This window comes from Xiphias gladius, chromosome 24 (genome assembly GCF_016859285.1).
Source record: "Xiphias gladius isolate SHS-SW01 ecotype Sanya breed wild chromosome 24, ASM1685928v1, whole genome shotgun sequence".
Lineage (NCBI taxonomy): Eukaryota > Metazoa > Chordata > Actinopteri > Istiophoriformes > Xiphiidae > Xiphias > Xiphias gladius.
The window spans coordinates 2,001,988-2,020,872 of record NC_053423.1 but is presented as its reverse complement, the minus strand read 5'-3'; the positions used below and the strand labels follow the sequence as shown (position 1 = coordinate 2,020,872).

General features: G+C 37.4%; 1 protein-coding gene across 3 annotated transcripts in view; it reads left to right on the top strand.

Annotated features, from left to right (window-relative positions):
- The window catches only part of phf14 (PHD finger protein 14), a 105,790-nt gene extending 88,077 nt beyond the window's left edge, over window positions 1-17,713 (top strand). For all 3 annotated transcript variants that reach the window (XM_040121499.1, XM_040121498.1, XM_040121500.1), the window contains one exon: window positions 16,384-17,713. In XM_040121499.1, coding sequence (XP_039977433.1) covers window positions 16,384-16,458 — 75 coding nt within the window. In that variant the 3' untranslated portion in view covers window positions 16,459-17,713. The remainder of the gene's footprint in view (window positions 1-16,383) is intronic.
- Window positions 17,714-18,885: the final 1,172 nt, after the last annotated feature.

The following is an 18,885-nucleotide window of genomic DNA, read 5'->3' as shown; positions in this document are numbered from 1 at the left end:
GATTAATTTACTAGGCAACATGATTTTTTGTACAACATTTCATGGAAATGCATGTGAAAATTGTTGAGCTATTTCAGTCTGGACTGATTTGGTGGCTATCTTGGCAAAAAAATTCGTAGTGACCATAAAAGACCTTTAAGGGAATAAATAAATAGTATGGTAAAATCTCTGTTGACAAATAAATTTATATCACCTCATGGTATATATCTTCATATCATCAAATGCTACACCTGCACACTTTTGGACAGTCTCACCTCAAAAGCATTTATGGTGTTGTACTCAGTTGCACACGGTGAAAGTGATGGAGGCAGCGGTGTGAACAATAACAGAGAGAGCTTGAGACAGAAGTTAAACCCCGACTTACTTTCACACCTCCATCACCTTGCCAATGACTACATAAAGTGGCCATGATTGACCTATTGACTGTTTCAGAAAAGTTACAAAAATTGTTGGATGCAGACAGAGGGGGTTTCAAATAATGCTAGGCAATCCACTTCGTGTGGGGCATAATTAAGCCTTTCAGTTGGTGTACATTTGGAGTGGTAAGAACAATGACACTCAAATCGAGTGCAAAATAAGAAAGCAACTGAATAACTGATATTCATATATGGTTGTTACCTTTGCCACGGATTAATATTTGAAATTAATAAATAAATAATAATATTTTGAAACTTTGAAAGTTTGGCCAAAATTGTTGGTTTTTGGCATGGAGAGTGCTACCATGTGGCCATGTGGCAATTTATAACTTCTCTTCAAACTTTTATGTCACTTTAATTTTTGGTTAATGATTACAGAAAACATGCTGATAGCTGTTTGAAATGTTCCAACCACTCACTCAAAACTCTTTTTTTCCACTAGAAGTTTTGCTCTCTTAATTTTAATCTTTGACTTGGTGGCAATTTTAAAAATCTTCTGCCATTAAGGAGATATTAAATCCCCAGCCTGATGATTAGACCAACTTGCCATTTGATTTCACTTCATTGATTCAGCCTGAAATTATGTTTGCATTAGCTGGTAGTGGTTTTTGTTTGTTTGGTTTTGCCTTGGCCAATAAATGAGTGGAGCATCTAGGAAAAGGAAGAAATATGATTATCATTCATAATTATCACAATTTAAGAGTTGTTATTTCTGTCAGTTAAGTCAATTAGCACAACCTGTATGGCTGTGGGGATCTCATCCAAGCTTGCTGCCATTTTTGTGGACATTTGTCTGGCACTGTTTTACTTAGATATACGGTGGCTTCAAAAGTATTTAGAGCCCTTCACTTTTTGCACACTGTTGTGTGTTGTAGATTTAATATTAAATGAAAATAAAACAATTAAAATATGTTTTCACTTTGTCATTATGGATTACTGGGTTAATATCAGAAAAGATGGATTGGAACAATGTTATCCATTTAAAATTAAATCTACAACACAATAAAGTTTGAAAAAAGTGAAGGGGTCAGAATACTTTCTGAAGCCACTGTAGCTAGCTATGTGGGAAGATGACATCAACATTCTTAATCCAGTCTGCAAAGCTGTGATTGGTTGATGGTTTATCCAACTGACGCAAACAGCCATCACTGCGCAAAACACTAGATCTACAGTATTTGAATCATTAAACAAATCAGAGGTTTTCGTTGGTGATTCACAGGTTGGAACAAAGCTATGAACAATCGGCACATCTCTGGCATATGCCAGACACATTGTAGGAAACAGTCTTGTCAGTCTTTGAAACAGTCTTTTGGCTCTTTGACCAGACCAAATAAAAATATCCAACAATGTTCTTACCATAGTTCCTGCCAAAGAAAACAAAACAGTGTTTTTGTTACTGTGGGTGTTTCTCTTATCTCCTGTTAAAGGTTAAAGTAAAGGGGATTCTGTTTGTGTGGTTGTGATTGATAACAAAATATCTTTGAATGATGGTTTGTGCCTCTAATGTGTATTGTTGAGGTATTTGTAGAACAGCAGAATTTACAGGCGAGCTGGTGGTTTGCAGTGTTACAGGCAAATGCAGGAGCTCAGCGTTTGTGCTTTGAACACATTTCTGTTGTGCAAAGGGGCAATAAAATGCTTCATCAGAAAGGCTAGAGTTCATTATACACCCTGTGTTTCTCTCAGCCTGCTCGACTTAGATAAACCTTGCTCCGACCAAGGCCACATTCCTCCCGCTGTCACCCGCGGCCCTAACAGAATTGATCTCAGTAATAAAGTGACAGTCTTGCCATAATATACGGATGGCCTTTAATTCAAGCCTGTTACCATGCCAAGGGGCGCTTGTTTAAGGCATTATTTACACCCTTGCAGCGCTGCCTGGCATGCTGGGCTCCATGGTGAATTAGACCAGAAGATTTGGATAAAAGGTTTGAAATGCCAAAAGCTCTTAAAGTTGCTCAAGCAGTGTTTAAAGTACTCAGCTGTGAACTTGTGTGGGATGCACTGCTTAAGCTGCACTCAAACTTCATCAAAAGGATTGCAACTGTGGAAATTACTGTCCATAAAAGTTTCATTTTTTCTACTTTTTTCACAGCCATAAGCCTACTCCTACTCAACAAACTGTTCAGAAGTTCTGTAAATGCCTCAGAGTATTCAGCTCTGTTTATGTATAAATGACAATTATGTGCTTAAGGTTACTGTTTGCCTATTTACACTACAAGGTGTTTATAAGACCAGTACCTTAAATGTTTGCAGTTTTATGTTGGTTTCTAGCAGCTAATGTACATTTTAGTGTCATTCCCAATTCAGAGAAAGATTACCTTTACAAGCTGTGCTATCAATCAGAAGCTTCATCACTTGACCTGTGAAAGACTGTAATTAAGTTAGCCTGATGAAGTTAATGAAGTGTCACACTTGGCTGACTTTACTATGTAGAGTAAATTGAAAGAAAAATCGTCATCATTATTCATCACATGGTCTGGTATTTAGAGTGAGGTACAGGGAACACATTTTTTTAAACTCCCCATTCAGTGGGAGTCCATCTTATTGAAAACTCTCAGCTTTAGCCTGTTTTTATGTCTTTGCGCTGATGACAGTCATTATGTTTTCAGGTTGTCTGTCCATCCGTTCCATTCTTGTGAACACAATATCCCAGGAACACGTTGAGGGAATTTCTTCAAATTTAACACAAATGTTTACTTGAACTCAAGGACGAAATTATTAGATTTTGGTGGCCAAAGGTCAAGATCACTATGACATTATAAAACATGTTTTTAACCATAACTCAAGAACTCAAAATTTCAAAAGTTCACACAAATATCTAATAGAAAAAATGATGAAGTGATGGCATTTTATATCTGAAAGGTCAAAGGTCAGCTTCAGTATGACATCATATTGTTCTGCAAAAACACTTTCCTGGTCATTATTCAACGCAATAACTGGCGCTGCCCTTATTCACAATCTCCCCTTATTCAACACCAGTTAAGGCAGTATCCTGACCAAATATTTCATATTTGGTCGAATAATGAATTGGTGACACTAATCTTGGGTGCCCACCTAGAACTGTGGTGATTGTATAGATTTTCTGTGCTACTATTCAAGTTTAATTTTAATGCCATAAGGAGTGTGCGATCAATAAGCCCCAGAGTCGAGCGTTGTCGTTTACTCAAGCATGTGAGGTACTTAAAACATGATGACCTAATCAATGATGGTTGTCTTTTAGACATGGCCAAAGTTTAACTACAGTTTAATGTGATTTAAAGGTGAGCAGGGGCAGTTAAACTAGCCTGCAGGGAGTGCGGGACATGGTCAGTGGTGGCCAGGCAGGACGCCAAAGACGAAGGGGAAATCAATTGCTAGGAGTCACCTCAATCACTTTAACTAGGCGCTACAGATGCCCATGCCCCTCTAAGGGGCCAATTTGTGTAGTAAACAAGGGTGTGTGATTGCTGTCAGGGTCCCTGGTGGCTCCAGCAGTCCATTTCTCTGGACTTGGCTCCATTCTAATAACTCTTTTAGTGGAGAGCGCATATGAGTCCACTTTTTGAACCCCCTCAGTATTTTATGGCCATAAATAGTGTAGCGGACACTGAGCAGCTGCACTACCAGCCTTCATTAAGATAACATTCTCAAAAGTCTATAGTGGTATTTTAGATATGTATTTGGCCTTAACTGCTGTTAAGGACCTTACATACAAAAAATATTCACATATATTGTCTTGTTTTGTCTGGCATTCACATTAAACACAATACAGCTAAAAATATCAGTCAATTAATCAATTGACAAAAAAATAATTAGCAGCTATTTTTTAATTTATTGTTTAAGGCATTTTTTTCAACAAAAACTTTCCCTAGTTCCGGCTTCCAAAATGCAAGGATTTTCTTCTTTTTTTCGTCTTACGTTATAGTAAACTATAGTAATAAAACATATTTTATGATATCACCTCGGGTTTGAAAGAACTGTGACATTTTCCACCACTTTTTGACGTTGTATTTTCTAAATAATTCATCCAAAAATGATCAGCAGATTAACTGATAATTAAAGTAATTGTTCGTTACAGTCCTACGACACAATTTAACACTATAGCTCCAACTTAGATTTTAAACTTAATTAAAGTATTTCATGATTCTTCCATAGGTTCTAAACAGTCAAGTTGTGTTTCCAATTGCTGTTTAAAAAGCACGCTCGAAACAGAAAAGAAAACGCACATAAATACAACAAATCTGCACAGTATAAATGTATTTTTAAAAAAACAGCCTTAAGAATCATTTGTGATCAGGCTACAACCAAGACAGTTGTTCTTAGCTCCTCTTAGCTCTTAATACAATTTTAGTTTGGATATAGCAAGGCTTGAAATTGACAGTCAAGGGGTGTTAAGGACATCAAACATAAAACCTCCCAAACCTAAAGTGATACTTGCATGATGTGTGCTACTTCTTCTTCTGTTTACTTTATAAGCCTTGAGACAGAAAAACAAATTAATGCTACTGTTTAAAGTTTTGTCTCAAGTCATAAAATACACATATTTTCAAATGTTTTTGGAAATGAATTTTGAACAAGAGAAAATTGATAATGATGTATTTAACATAGGTAAGACTCTACCGGTTTGCTCATACAAGCATGTGTTGAGCCTCACGCTTATTGTGCAGACACACTTTTAACAAAATGCTGATATGCAGGACTGTGTCTCATTTGTGCTATAAATCACACCAATGGGGATGGGCAGAAAGCCTCTTGATCATAACAGAAAGGCTTCATAAACTACAGCCTGCTAAAGTCTCCATTCCTCTGCTACCACCTTGGCTTTTCCTATTGCTACTGTACATGTATCTCAGCAATGTCTGCTGCAGACCTTTTTTCACCGTACTGGCTCATTACAGGAACCACTAGTTTGATCATTTGCCATAACTAAGGCCCCAAATTGACTTTACCAACGTATTTGAATGCAGATGCTTCGATTTAGGAAAAGCTGGTATAAATCATTTGTTTTGAAAATTTTTGACTTGAAATTTTGGAAGTAACACAAGCTGCAGTTTCAAGTATTCAAGTGAGGGCCCTATGAGAGCCAATAATATGATCAAGTCTTTTTCAAATGTCATGGAAGGTCATTTTGGAAATCTTTTATGTATCATCCACTTGGAGACTGTGGAGAAGTGTTTACTTTATGCATGAGGGTAATATGTGGGGATGAAGTGGGGTTTTTTAATGTAATTAAAAGTAAATTGGAAAATAAAATGAGAAAATATTTGACAATAATAGAAAAATATATATAACATTGTTCATAATTAAATAAATAGATCACCAATTTGGAACATATGATTATTTGCTTTTTTGTGAGACTAGGATGAGAATATCAATATCAGTTTCATGTCTGAGTGTTAAACACAGAGATAGAGTCAGGATGTGGTTTGCCCAGCTTAGCATAAAGACTGAAAATGGGGGAAAACAGCTAGCCTGGCTCTTTTTTGTTAAGGAGCACTTCTAAAGCTCACTAATTAACACATTATATCTTCTTTTTAGGTGGAATTATGAGCTGAAACTATTTTATTGTGGGGCCCCGGTGAAGGATCATGTCATTTTGTCTGGGCGTTATGACCGGGGGAGAGAAAATAACCTCTATACAACCTCCAAAGTTGTTGTTTAATTCTCACAACAGTCAAATACAGACACAACAATTTGTGGTTTTATGTGGAATCACTTTATGTGGCAGTACTTCTGTGCATTGTCTCTAGCCATGTTTGGGTTAATCACAGTAAGCAATCACTTGCTCTAACAGATGATGTGTGAATTTAGAAGTTTGTCAGTGTGAAAACTCTGGTGTAAATTTGGTTATGAAAAAACTAACCATTAACATGAACTAACATATGGCTTCTTTCTGACCTCCAGATGTGAAAGATGTGAAAGGACTGTTTAGTAATTAAACGCAGCTGGCATTAGCTGCTATCTTCCATGATTTCTTGAATCGTAATTAAATGAAAGTTATGCAGAGAGTGTCCAGCTAGCAAGAGATCCAGCAGTATTATTACTGGAAAACTCTTTCGTTATCCTCCCAGAAGTGTTTTTAAGCATGCTGTTTTCCACAGTCATATGGCATTGTCTGCTTTTTTTACATGCTAATAAATGAAAGTAGGAAGTATTGCAGTACATGTACCATGTCTAAAGATATTTCACAAGTACGGACAAGAGCACAAATTGAGAAAGGGCAAATAAATGGGCTGAACATTTCATGATAGCGCCATGTCAGGGAAACACTACAGGGTTTTTTCTGTATATATTGTTGTTGTAGAATCATAATTACACCATGTATTTGCTGTGCATACGCCAGGCCTTGTCATTTTCATTTGCGTACTTGTATAGCGTAAGATTGGGGGTAATATGCTTAAATATTCTATATAGAACTCATTATACCATGTAAAACACGTTCACCACTTAGTCAGAAGTCTCCTATCCTCTTTATTTTCATTTTACAAGAAATTTTGGAATTTCCTCTTTGAGATGTTGTGTGTTCCCAGCTCTTTTCAGAAAAAAAGCAGACCAGTTTTCCCAAAGTGCTTGAACATTGAGACCTGTTAATGATTCTCGTCTTTATTCTAAATGCTTCAAATTGTAAACAGAGAGATAGTAGCTTGCCTTTCCCTGACTCTATAGCCTCCTCTTGGAGGCATCTGTAGTTATCGAGGCGATAAAAAGAAAAACCTGCTTCTGCATTTACTTCTGATTAAATTAGCCATTGCCTGGGAAGTTCACCTTGGTATCAGTCATGCCTCACTAAAATGGAAATACATTTCTTGGGAAAAAAATGGACATTAAAGAATGCCCTTTGTAATAAATGAAATGGGAATTGCAAATATGCACAGTCATGAAATTTAACTGTGCTCTCTGGTGACTGGTTTGTGGGTGCTAAGGAGCAGAAGTGCAGGAGTAAGCCTGGGAGCAGAAAGTGGTTAAATGTAGCGAGGAACGTACTGCCAGAACAGGCTAATGAAGCCACTGTTTATGACCCACTGCAATTGTGTCATCTCCTGAATGGCAACAAGGTGCCAGTGCATACATAGAGGCACTCAAACACACAGATTCATGGAGCTGCACACACATACACATATACTCATACTAGCTTATCAAACTAGTTCGTAAACTTATATACACACCAAAATGGTCAACACTAAATACATAAATAAGATTTTATGAAATTAATTAGAGAAGAATTTCCTGAAGAAAATGTGTGTGACTGCTGTGAGTGCTCATGTTTATTGGCTTGATTTTTATTTGAATTTATAAAATGAAAACTAACTAATGTTGATGTATGGACTGTGCTATAGATGCAATGGGAGGGATTAGGGGCTTTAAAACACTTCTGCATTACACTGAAGTGCATTATTGTATAGAAATCTTAAACTGTATAATCATTATAAGCTATTCACAGTTAATCATTGAATTTATACTGTATACAGTGGAAGAGATATAAATACAAAGAATGTCTATGGGACTGAGTTTGAAACAATAATTGAAACAGTATAACAATTATCTCATCTGAAGTCATCATCTGAAGAAGAATTCCATAAAATTACGTATTTGACATGTCAATCCTCTCAGTACCATTAAGACTACAAAATTGTAAGTATAAAATTGTGCCAAAATTGTATTTAAAAAATCTTGTATTTTAGGAATATCTCATGTAATATGCAAAATATGAAATGAAAGTGTAACTGTCAAAAACGCCATTATGAAATAAATACAGGCTATCAGAATGGACATTTTTAATAAAAAAAATAGCTATAATAGGATAAATAAGTTTATAATGAACTCCAGTGAATATCTTAATGTTTTATTAGCATTTAAAGTGATATTTAAGGAATTTCAGTGAATATTACTAAACTATGCTGAGCTAAGTTTCAAGCCAAATCTGGTTTTATTATGAAACCCAATTCAAATTTGGATTAGCCCTACTGTTACTTCACAATAATGCTTGATGATTCCACTTACCTTATTGTTTGATAGGGTTGCACAAAAAAAGCGTACAATGTGGCTGTCATCTGTGTGGCTGAATATTTAACTGAGAGAGTAGTGAATCCACCAAAGGTGGGAGGATACAAAAACACAGAGCCTCTTCTGCATACACACGTTGTGAGACAGTCATAAATAATTACAGTGAAAGCAAAAAACATGATAAGAAAATTAGTCACACTAATTAACTGCTAATTCTTTTGAGGACTGTATAGGCTTGATAAAGGATGGCGAAGCTTATTAAAGTACACACAGTACTGCACATTATGATTCCTTTACAGTAGAATTTTAATCCAAGTCTGTGAGGGTGATTGCATTGGGTGTGCGGTTGGCAGCTCTCTTTCTGTGTGTGTGTGTGTGTGTGTGTGTGTGTGTGTGTGTGTGCGTGTGTATATGTGTGTTGTGTGTGTGTGTGTGTGTGTGTATGCACACACGCACTCAGAGGTAGCAGTTGTAAGCAGCTGGGATACGAGGCTGAGCAGCGTTGGAGCTGCATTGGTTTTTGTTGCCACCTAGGGCTCAGTTTGAGCTCTTCTCCTCTTTGCATCACATGACAGAGATGACACTCTGCTTCTGCCCTTTAAAATGGCAACCTCCCCTCGAATGAAAAATATGGCATTTCCTTATCATATTTGTATATGTTAGTGCCAGAGGGCCAGCCAGCCCTCTGGAAGTGGAAGTGGGGAAAACAAACCCGCCCCCCTACCGTCTCCTCTCCCTCATCTCCCCGGAGGGCATTGATGGAGATATCCCACAATGCCAGAGCCCGCAAAGGAAACGTCTCTAGCAGGGGCCACTGATGCACACCACAGCTTCTGTAGTCCACAGTGAGAGAACAGGAGGAGGCAGAACATTGCTGCTTCGAGACTCCCTGTCATCTTTCTCTGGATCAGAGGCTGTAGCTGCATCTTAAACATGCTGAAAGGTTAACACCATATGAATAACACATACAGTATCAAACATCAGACACAGATAATATTAGGTCCAGGTAATTACTCTGGATATCTGTTATTTTGCTATGAAGGAGATGATGCCATTTTATTCATAAATACAGAGGTTACTTATAGGAGGGTTACAAATTAGGAATAACTTTAAATGCATTATCTATAAGATATAAAATTCTAAAGGACACGATTTTCACTAAGGATGGGGGGACATGTGCACCTCACTTTTTAAAATCCTGTTTTTGTCTCCCTCCCACCACTTGCATGGTTTCAGTTTGATATCCTCACAAAGAGACTGCTCATCTAGCTCAATTTCAATAATTACTGAACAATCACAGCAATAAGCTTTACTAGCAGTAGGGTGACTTTCTTTGCCCCAGGTTCCTCAGACTACATGAACGTAGGATCAAACCCTCTTACTGGTGAAGATTGTACCTCTGCCTTGAAAAGAGGATTGCATGAGCTGTAATACTTGTGGCAAGAAAAAAATCTGTAAATTGCCCTTTATGTTTCTGGGTTATAAAAAAAAATTTTAATCTGCATTTTTATTCACAGTGAATACTGTCTTAAAATAAGCTACAACTGGACATGCAGCAGATATAAGGCATTAACAAACTGTGTTTAATGAAGATGCAAATACAATATGTTTGTCATAAAATATCAAAATGAATACTAATTTTAAGTACAGTTAATGTAATAATAACTTTATTTATTAGACAAACATTAATTTGAAAAGCCCAGTAATAATTTTCATGCATTATTTGCAAGACTGATTCAATTGGCAGTTTTGTGACCTTCTGCAAACTTGAATAAGTAGATACATTTGCATAAAAAATACATAAATGCCAACAAAATACATATAAATAACATTCACACATATAAAAAAGTGTAAAATTATATCTAATATCTCCCTCCTCACAGAGAAATTGCATCTTAAGGTCACATTTGACCTCAGGTGTTAGGCTGGTATCTTCTGTCACACCAATAATAGTCATCACTACTAAACATAAAATGTTTCCAAATATGCTTAAAGTCACTCGAATACTCAACAGAGAGAAACAGATGGCCCCTTAATATTAACCTTAATTTTTCATAGGCCATATATGAGGCTGTTTCCTTGAGCCACGTGGAGGTGCAAGGAGGATTTTCATTCCTCTGTCATAGCAATTTCTTAGTTTACTGCAATCAAGGTAATTTTATTAAATCACACCTTGTATCTCATATCCAACATCAGTAGGGTAATATTGGTAATTAATATATTAGTCTTGGTTGTGATTCCAAAACACCCTAATACTATTGTTATTGTTGCTGCAGTGAAAATTATTTATGAGACCCTAGCATTTGGGGTCCAAGTATAGGAGGCTCATCAAGCTATTTATGAGTCTGAGTGTTACATCTTAATCATACCTGTAAGTAGTACTTAGGATCTGCTTAGTAAATTAGGAGAAACATAAATTTTTGTTTATTTTGTGGGTCCCAAGGCAGTTCCCACACAGTACAAAAGGGGCATTTGTGTGTTGTTTGAGCTGTTGAACTTTGAAAAGCTGTCAGGCACAGTGAGAAGTAAAAATAGGGGGGAGCAGTTTCTCGCAGATAAGTGACAGGTTAACATTACTAACTTGGTGCACAAATATAGATGCTAAGAAGCATACCTCAAGCAGCATCAAGAGGTTTATACTGTTTGTCATTAAAATTAGGAAAGAGGGAGGAAATTATGCAACAAAGTGATGTCATAATCATGCCCCTTCACAACAGTTAATGTAAAATGTTACTGTAGGGTTCAGTCTCACAGCTCTCATCAACCTGGTTTCCACCTGCAGCAGACAATTGTACACTAACGGTCAACCAGCAAACAGCAGACAACCATACTTAGAGACCAGCTGGTGTATATATTGGAGTGTAAATAGGCAGTCGTTTGTCAGGACATTTGCCAGAGCAAGTCAACATGATTGCAGTGTTAAATAATGCTGTTATTCTCAAAAAGGTTGAGATCGTCTTTTACTTGCAGTACAGTATATTTCAGTACAGCTAAATAATGCTATACCTGAAGGAGCTAGTTTAAAGAATTATAACATGACTAATATATGCTCTCCTCAGATACTCCCCTGGTGGTATGTGCATTCAGATATGATTAACAGCACATTCTTCATGTCTGATGTCTCAAATTGCATGCTGCAAAGACAAAATCTGTAGACTCACTCCATAAGCCTGACTATAAGAGCAGATAAATGAGGGGTTGGCTCTAATGGGAGGCAGTATTCAGATGTAGTATCACCTCCAGCACGGTACTTCATTGGAATTTAAAAAAAATGAAAACAGATTAAGATTGGGCTTTGTCTGTCTCCCCTGCTGGTCTACTACCCAGACTTGAAGGAGGCAGCTCTGCAGGCAGATACACAGCAGGATAATACCAGCAACAGTGAAACCATGGAGCACAGACCTGTCTGCTTTCCCTCGGCATAGACGAGACAGGATATTTGGCTGAGGGGTTGGAGTGAGGAGGATAAAGAGCAAATGAGAAACCCTGAGAAGGCCCTGAGAAGCCAGGAGGACTGTTGTCACCCCTGTCCCCAGGGATACACACTAAATCAGTTGAGGAGGCTTGGAAAGCACATCTCTGGCTTTATGAGATAGTTAGCATGCGCTGGCCCCTCCTCCCCTCTTGTTTCCCATTTAAGAACTGACTGGCTCTCTGATAACAGATGGTGCCACAGGTAATTGGAAAATTGGCAGGCCTGTCAGGGAGATTTGGTGGATGGCACAAGTGTATTCGTTGGCGGAGTTCATGAGGTGTCACCACACAGCTAGATTTATAACAGCTGTATGGACCATCACCACTAAGTATCCAGAGTTCAGGAAAAAGTAGCAAATTTTTCTCCAGGGGGATTTCATATCAAGACGGCTCCAGAAGCTCTGACTAGGTTCCTGTTAGTAAAGTAATGATATATGGACCGTCCTTTGCATTACCCCTAACCTTAGACTGTTTCTACATGAGCCTGAACAGCTGCTGCAAATAGCTTTGCACAACCTCCACTCTGAATTATTTACGGGCGAAACCAGGGAATATACCAGTTCAGCTAATCTTCATCCCAGTCTATCTGACACTTTAAATTTACTTTACTTGGGTTTAAATGATAGATACATTGACATGGTGAGTTTAGATAGAGTTGCTGTTTGAATGACTAACACACATTACTTGGATTTTGAGTGTAAAAGAGCTAAAATGTACTTAGGTAACACTTGCTACTAAGCTCAGTGTATCTATATGCATCATATATACCGTCATTATGCATTATTAAGTTTATGTACTGTATCAGGAAAAGCTCTTATAAGTCTTTGTGATAACAAAAATCCAGTATCAAAATTGCTACTATCCAGAGTTTCCTATCGAGTGTTATAAAGTGTTATGGACCTCATGATGACTTGTGTAGGGTGGTTATGACTTGTCATAATGACTACCAGTATATCTGCATATAGTTAAAATCAAGATATCAGAGCAGACAGTGAGCTGTTTGAAGTTTGAATTTTACAAGCAAGATATTCATGCAAAACAAAAAAAAGCAGTTTTTTCAAACTTTACTTTCAAGAAGACAGAACACAAGAAAGGAAGAAACATTTGCCCAATGAAATCCACGTCTGTTTAAGGACATTATGATATTCAGGGTATGGCAATAAAATGAGTTGTATATCTACGTTGTCCATAGCCTTAATATTCAAAGGTGTCAAATAAGAATCTATAACAGAATGAGGCAAAAGTCTTATTTTCTGTCATATACAGCAAAGATTCAGTGGGTCTGTAAAACAAATACAAGCATGATCCTTCCTCAAACAAACCATTCAAACGATTGCCTGAACTAAAAACTTTACTTTTCTTTCTCTTTCTTCAGAGACTCCATTGCTGTTGCATTGTAGGCAAAAAAAAACAGAGCAAGATTTTCACACATCTCTTTTGAATTTCATTTCAGACCCAAGTTTAATGGATTTAAGACTTCATAAACCTAGCTGCAGAATGGACACAAACGTGACAAGCAACTGGGATGTCAGACTTTTTAGAAAAATTTTTATTGCCTGACATAATTAACTGACATTGTGTTATAATGTTTTTATGTGTATCTGTAATGCAATCGGTGTTTAGCCACAGTAATAACAGGTCTTAATGGATGGCAATGTTAGTTGGTCAATTTGGTTCAGACTAATATAACTCAACATTTATTGGATGGACTACCATGAAATTTGATACAGACATTCATGTTTTACACAATATCAATTGTAATAACTTGGTGATCCTCTAATTAGGTCCATCATTAGGTTAAATTTTAAAATTTTGTATCTAGTGCTTCTTAGCAAATTTTATCATGCTCACACGCTAAACTAAGATGGCGGAGGATGGTAGGCATTATACCTGCTAAGAGCAGCTTGAAATCAAATGGCACTATTATATTAAAGTTGCAACGAAAATAATTTTCCAGATATAATTACAACTGAAAGAATCTTTAGAGTAAATTTTTAGTGAATTGTAGTTTTTAAAGATGAGAAAGTCTGTCTTAAAACAATATGTATAGCCATGTGCATTCTTGCCCTTGAGTCTAATATTAAATGAGTCCACTGGTGAATTCTCCATCACAATCTATTGATAAAATATGTCTTCTGAAGCTCATATTTTCAAATTCCGGTTTTCCAGTTAGCAAGCACATAGTCGAGACATGCTGTAGTATTAAAAATTGCTTCCACAGTGATTGGCCTTAATTACATACAATACAGATTTTGTTCTTTTTGGAAGTAGTTTTTAGCCCCAACAGTTTCTTTAAGCAGGAATCATTTTGTTTGATTTTGCTAAGATCAGTCAATACTTTTTTTACAATACTTAACAAATAATATCTGTATATTTCAGTGAGTACACAAAAAGAATGCACATTGGAGTGAAACCAGGCTTGACTGAAAGAGAATTAGAATCTAACTAATATCTGCTCTCAGCTAGCTGGAGGAATGTGGATTCATGAGGTGTGTGGGCTGCAGATCCTAACCTGGTAATCACACATTCTGGTGTATAGATGTGTTTATTAACCTCTGGAGGGGTTGATAATTGTATCTGTCAGAGTTGTTTAATCACTGCTGCAGCTCTCATCACTGTCACTTTGTCTGCTTTACTAACTCAGCTGGCTCCTGGGGTGTCAACCATGACTACTGTTCTGTGCGTTCTGTGCGTTTGTTTTGGTTGCTTTTAAAACTCACATTTACATTGGAAGCTGTTTTGTTTTTGTTTTTTAAAAAGTCCATGTACCATAGGGCAAAATAACAGTAAAAACACTGTTTTTTCCATTTAAAAAATACACAGCTTAAGGTGGTCAATACAGCAATACATAATTCATGTTTCATCTTTAATACACTTTAATGCACTGATTAAATTAATAGATGTAAATAGTACATAAAAACATTTACAAATATAAATCAATATATACTGTAAAGTCTGCAAAGAAACAACAAAGTACAAAGTAATTTCTACAGGCAATTCGTAAAACAAACAACACAACTAAACTTGCTTCCTCGTCCTCCTTCATAAGTGTCTGTAGTCACAGCCTTCGTAAACTTTACCCATGCCTTCTACACAAATCCATGCATTCTGCCCACATTTCTTATTCCTATGATTTACAACTGTGATACAGTGCTCTGTAATTGTCAGACACCACAAACCCTATTCATTTTTAAAGTTGAGCCAAACAAAGTGCTGAAGTCCTGCTAGCTGTCCACTAGCACGTGTAACTTAGGGGGTTTTCTCATAGAAGGCCTCTTTCACTTGATTTTCTGAAAGGCTAAAACGATCAGGTGTTCAGATTTTACTGCCTGGTACAGTTGGAGATACCCATTTATATTTGATGTGAGATAGAAAACCCAAATAGCATGTTTCAGCTTTTCAGAAAGACAGATGAAAGTAACTGTTAAAATTACAGATGCTAATGGAACAGGACCTAGCTAGGAGATGGATTGGGACTTAAGTTCTCTATTATCCACTTAACCAAATAGCCAAAATAAATTCTATTGAAAATTAATCACTGTGCAATAAAAAACTTTTTCCATTTTCCTGTGCATTCTGAAACACGGTATCAAGAGCAACCATCATCCTCTCTTTCTCTCTTCTTCTCTTGGAGACCTTTTTCTGTACAAGTACTGGACATTCATGCAAAGCTAATGCTCAAGTTTTGATACGCTGCAGGGGTTTTAACTGCCAGTAGATCCTAACTCCAAGAAAACAAATTAAACAAAACTTTTCTCATTTCTCGTCAAAAAAAATACAGAAGCTGAAAAAAAAAAATCCCCCACCTAAGGTCCACATACTCATTTGTTCTGGAGCTCTCCACCATATCACGCAGTCTTCATTAGATTGAGTTTGCTTAGTTGTTCAGGGACTGTCGACATTCAAACTTTCCGTGCTTCTGAGTACTTCAAGGATTGCTCGCTGTTGGCTTGAATGTTGAGCCTGACGGTACAGTCTTTAAAATAAGGTCATGAATGAGATGTCAGGCCAGTGTGCCAGTAGTGTTTATTCTAGAGAAAGAAAGGGTCTAAACAGCTGATGTCTCCTCTGGAGATTTTCTTGATTTTCCAATTCATTGTTTCACCAAGGCTTAAAGAAAATACTGTTTTCTGGCTCTGTTAGACTGATTGACAAGTTTATGGCCTTATCAAAATCCGGAATGAATTTGGGTTTTCAGTCCTCGGGTCATAAATCTCAATCGCTCTAAATGTCAAAGACACTACACATTCTGTGTGTTCACATTCATCTGTGTACATACAGTACATCCCTGCAGTTGTTGAAACAGACATGGATCAGACAGCAGGATTAGTTGAAAAGAAGGGGGCACATGACTAATAAACATACCAATCTGCACCTGGTAGAGACAGGCCATGACTTCCACTACACTAAGTGGCTACGCATTGGTGACACAGAGCTGCTTCTGGTGGATGTGTTTCAGACTGCATTGTGTGATATATAAAAAATGTGATGTGTCCTATGTTTGCAGGAGGAAGAGGAGGAGCGGCTGGAGGAAGATGAGCCTGTCAAAGAGGAAACAGCAGAGCAAGAGATTCCAAACTGAACACCATAAGAGGACATAAACACACCACTGCTCTTTGGCTTCACCTGCAGTCTATAGCACATGTAACTTTCTACTAGCCTCCCAAAGTTTGTAGACAGCCACCTGTTAGTTACCACTCCAGATAGTTTAGCAACCAGAGGTGTATTTTAAAAAACACTGTTTAAATGGTGATATCTTTGGATTCAAGGGGTAGAGTTTGTACTGCTTATGGACGGGGCTCATCAGATGGACAGATTTCAGACATCTTCATGAGGCAGCACATTAAAGCATCCAACCCTTAGGTGCACACGCCACTGTGCTTCTTCTGCAGCAGAGATAAGTGTCTGACTGTTACCTCCCAGCCACCTGACATATTAATGACACTTTCCATGCAATCTATTTTCATACACTAATGACCATCAGACAGTGTGTTCACACAGAGTATCCTCAGTGTCCTGTTTACAAGATGAAGCTAACAGAGTGGGGCTGAACCTACAGAACACTTCTTCCCTGGGAACTACGCTCACACCACTCTGATGGAAGCGGTGATGTGCTTTCCAATGTCTTCAAATGCATTTCACTTGACATTTGACTGGAGGATTTTATTTTTATATTTTATGCATATCTTCTTCCTTCCCTCATTTTAAATATCTACTTATTTTCTCACTTAACTATCTATACTTATGTGAAGTTTTGAGTTTTGTTTTGATGTTCAAAAACTTTTTTATCTTTGATTTTCAGTATCTTTAAGTGCTACATACCAATATACTATCATTGGATTTGTAATAACATCTTCCATGTCTAGGAAAGGTGTCTACTCAGAGATTGTATTTACATACTTTGTAAAGAATATAATTAGTTTTGGGCTCTTAGCCTGATGGTAGTTTGACCTGCTAGCTGTCGTGGTCCATGGTCTGTAAGCTCCCAGTGAATCATCACTCGTCACCAAAGTTTAGTAACTGATAATTAATTGAAGCCACAGAGAGAGAGCAAAAGTGTTCACAGTCTAATTATCTCAATCAATTATCACACGTAATTTGATGCTAAATAAGGTGGTTTTACCTCAAATTAGAAGTAATGATTACTCATAGTTCATATGTCATCAGAGAGCTAACAGATCATTACTTGTGACCAGAGACTACTGTCAGGCCAAAGTACTGTCAGACTCTCACAATAAATCTGGAATTATCCCTTAAAGTGCCAATAAATCTGAACTGCAAAAAAGTATTGCTTCTCTATCACTGATATTCAATGCACATTAAATGTTTGAATTCTCTCAGTAAGTGTGGTTCTTGGCATTTTTGGTGTCTGACTGTGGTGACAATATAATATTGTCAGGTAGTATTTATAATATAAAGCCAGAAAATGTCATTTGTATATTATAAGACCAGAATAACACCATATAGGGACTGGGATTGCTTTCATTTGATTCAGACATTCATTCATTTGATTAATTGAGAGCAGTTCTTATTAAACATCTTTTTTTTCCTCACTTTGGGTCAAATATGAAGGTACATTACAGACTGCTTTCATACATACATACATATCAGCCTGATTTTGTGTAGTGTATAATATTTGAATTAGTAACATTTATCTTCAGGTCGACCGGCTAAAACATTAAAATGCTGCTTACACGGCAGCATGTATGCAGATGCGCACATTAATGCATCAACAATCATAATCCAGTAATATGTAATAACAAACAATAATTACGAGCTCGGTCATTAACCAGACAAAAATGATTAAAACCTTCCAGTCTTCATTCACACAGCCCACATAGCACTGTACAGGTCCAAGTTGAGAAGGGAGGGAGAAAAATGTGTGTGTGAAAGGGCTCCTACATATCTTTACAGCCCTTCACACTGTCTTCCTTTCCGGTGTGTTTCTCAGATCTTCATATTCCATCAGTAGTCAGACCCGGGACATCAACACTCTTACATTCTGACATTAAGGCATTGAGGGGTGTAATTCCAATTTGTTTCAAAGGAACTATTAATTTGCCCATTTCAAGGCAAGACAGGAGGGAAGCCCTGTAAGACTGCTGAACTGTGAAAGACATTATCTGGAGAATTGATGACGGGAGGTGTCAGTGCCTGCAGACATTTGAGCCGGACTCCCTGTGGTCAAGCTCCCAGCATGCTGTCTAAGAGCGATGTCATTAGGCATATGATAACAGTGATGGGCACACTGATGATAGAGTGACCCGCTCTGCCACCCAGTGCCCTGCCAATCTCCCATTTACACCCGCAGCATACTAAACAGCTCCTGATGATGAGAATAATACAAAGAACGGGAGCAGTGCTTAACAGCCAGTCTCAAGGCAACAAAGGGAACAAAGCATGCTTTGTTCTGTTTTCACATCAACAATACAGCACCACCATCACAGGACACACCTCTCATGATGCTGATGCTGTCACTATAGTGCAAACACATATGTTTCTAACAGTC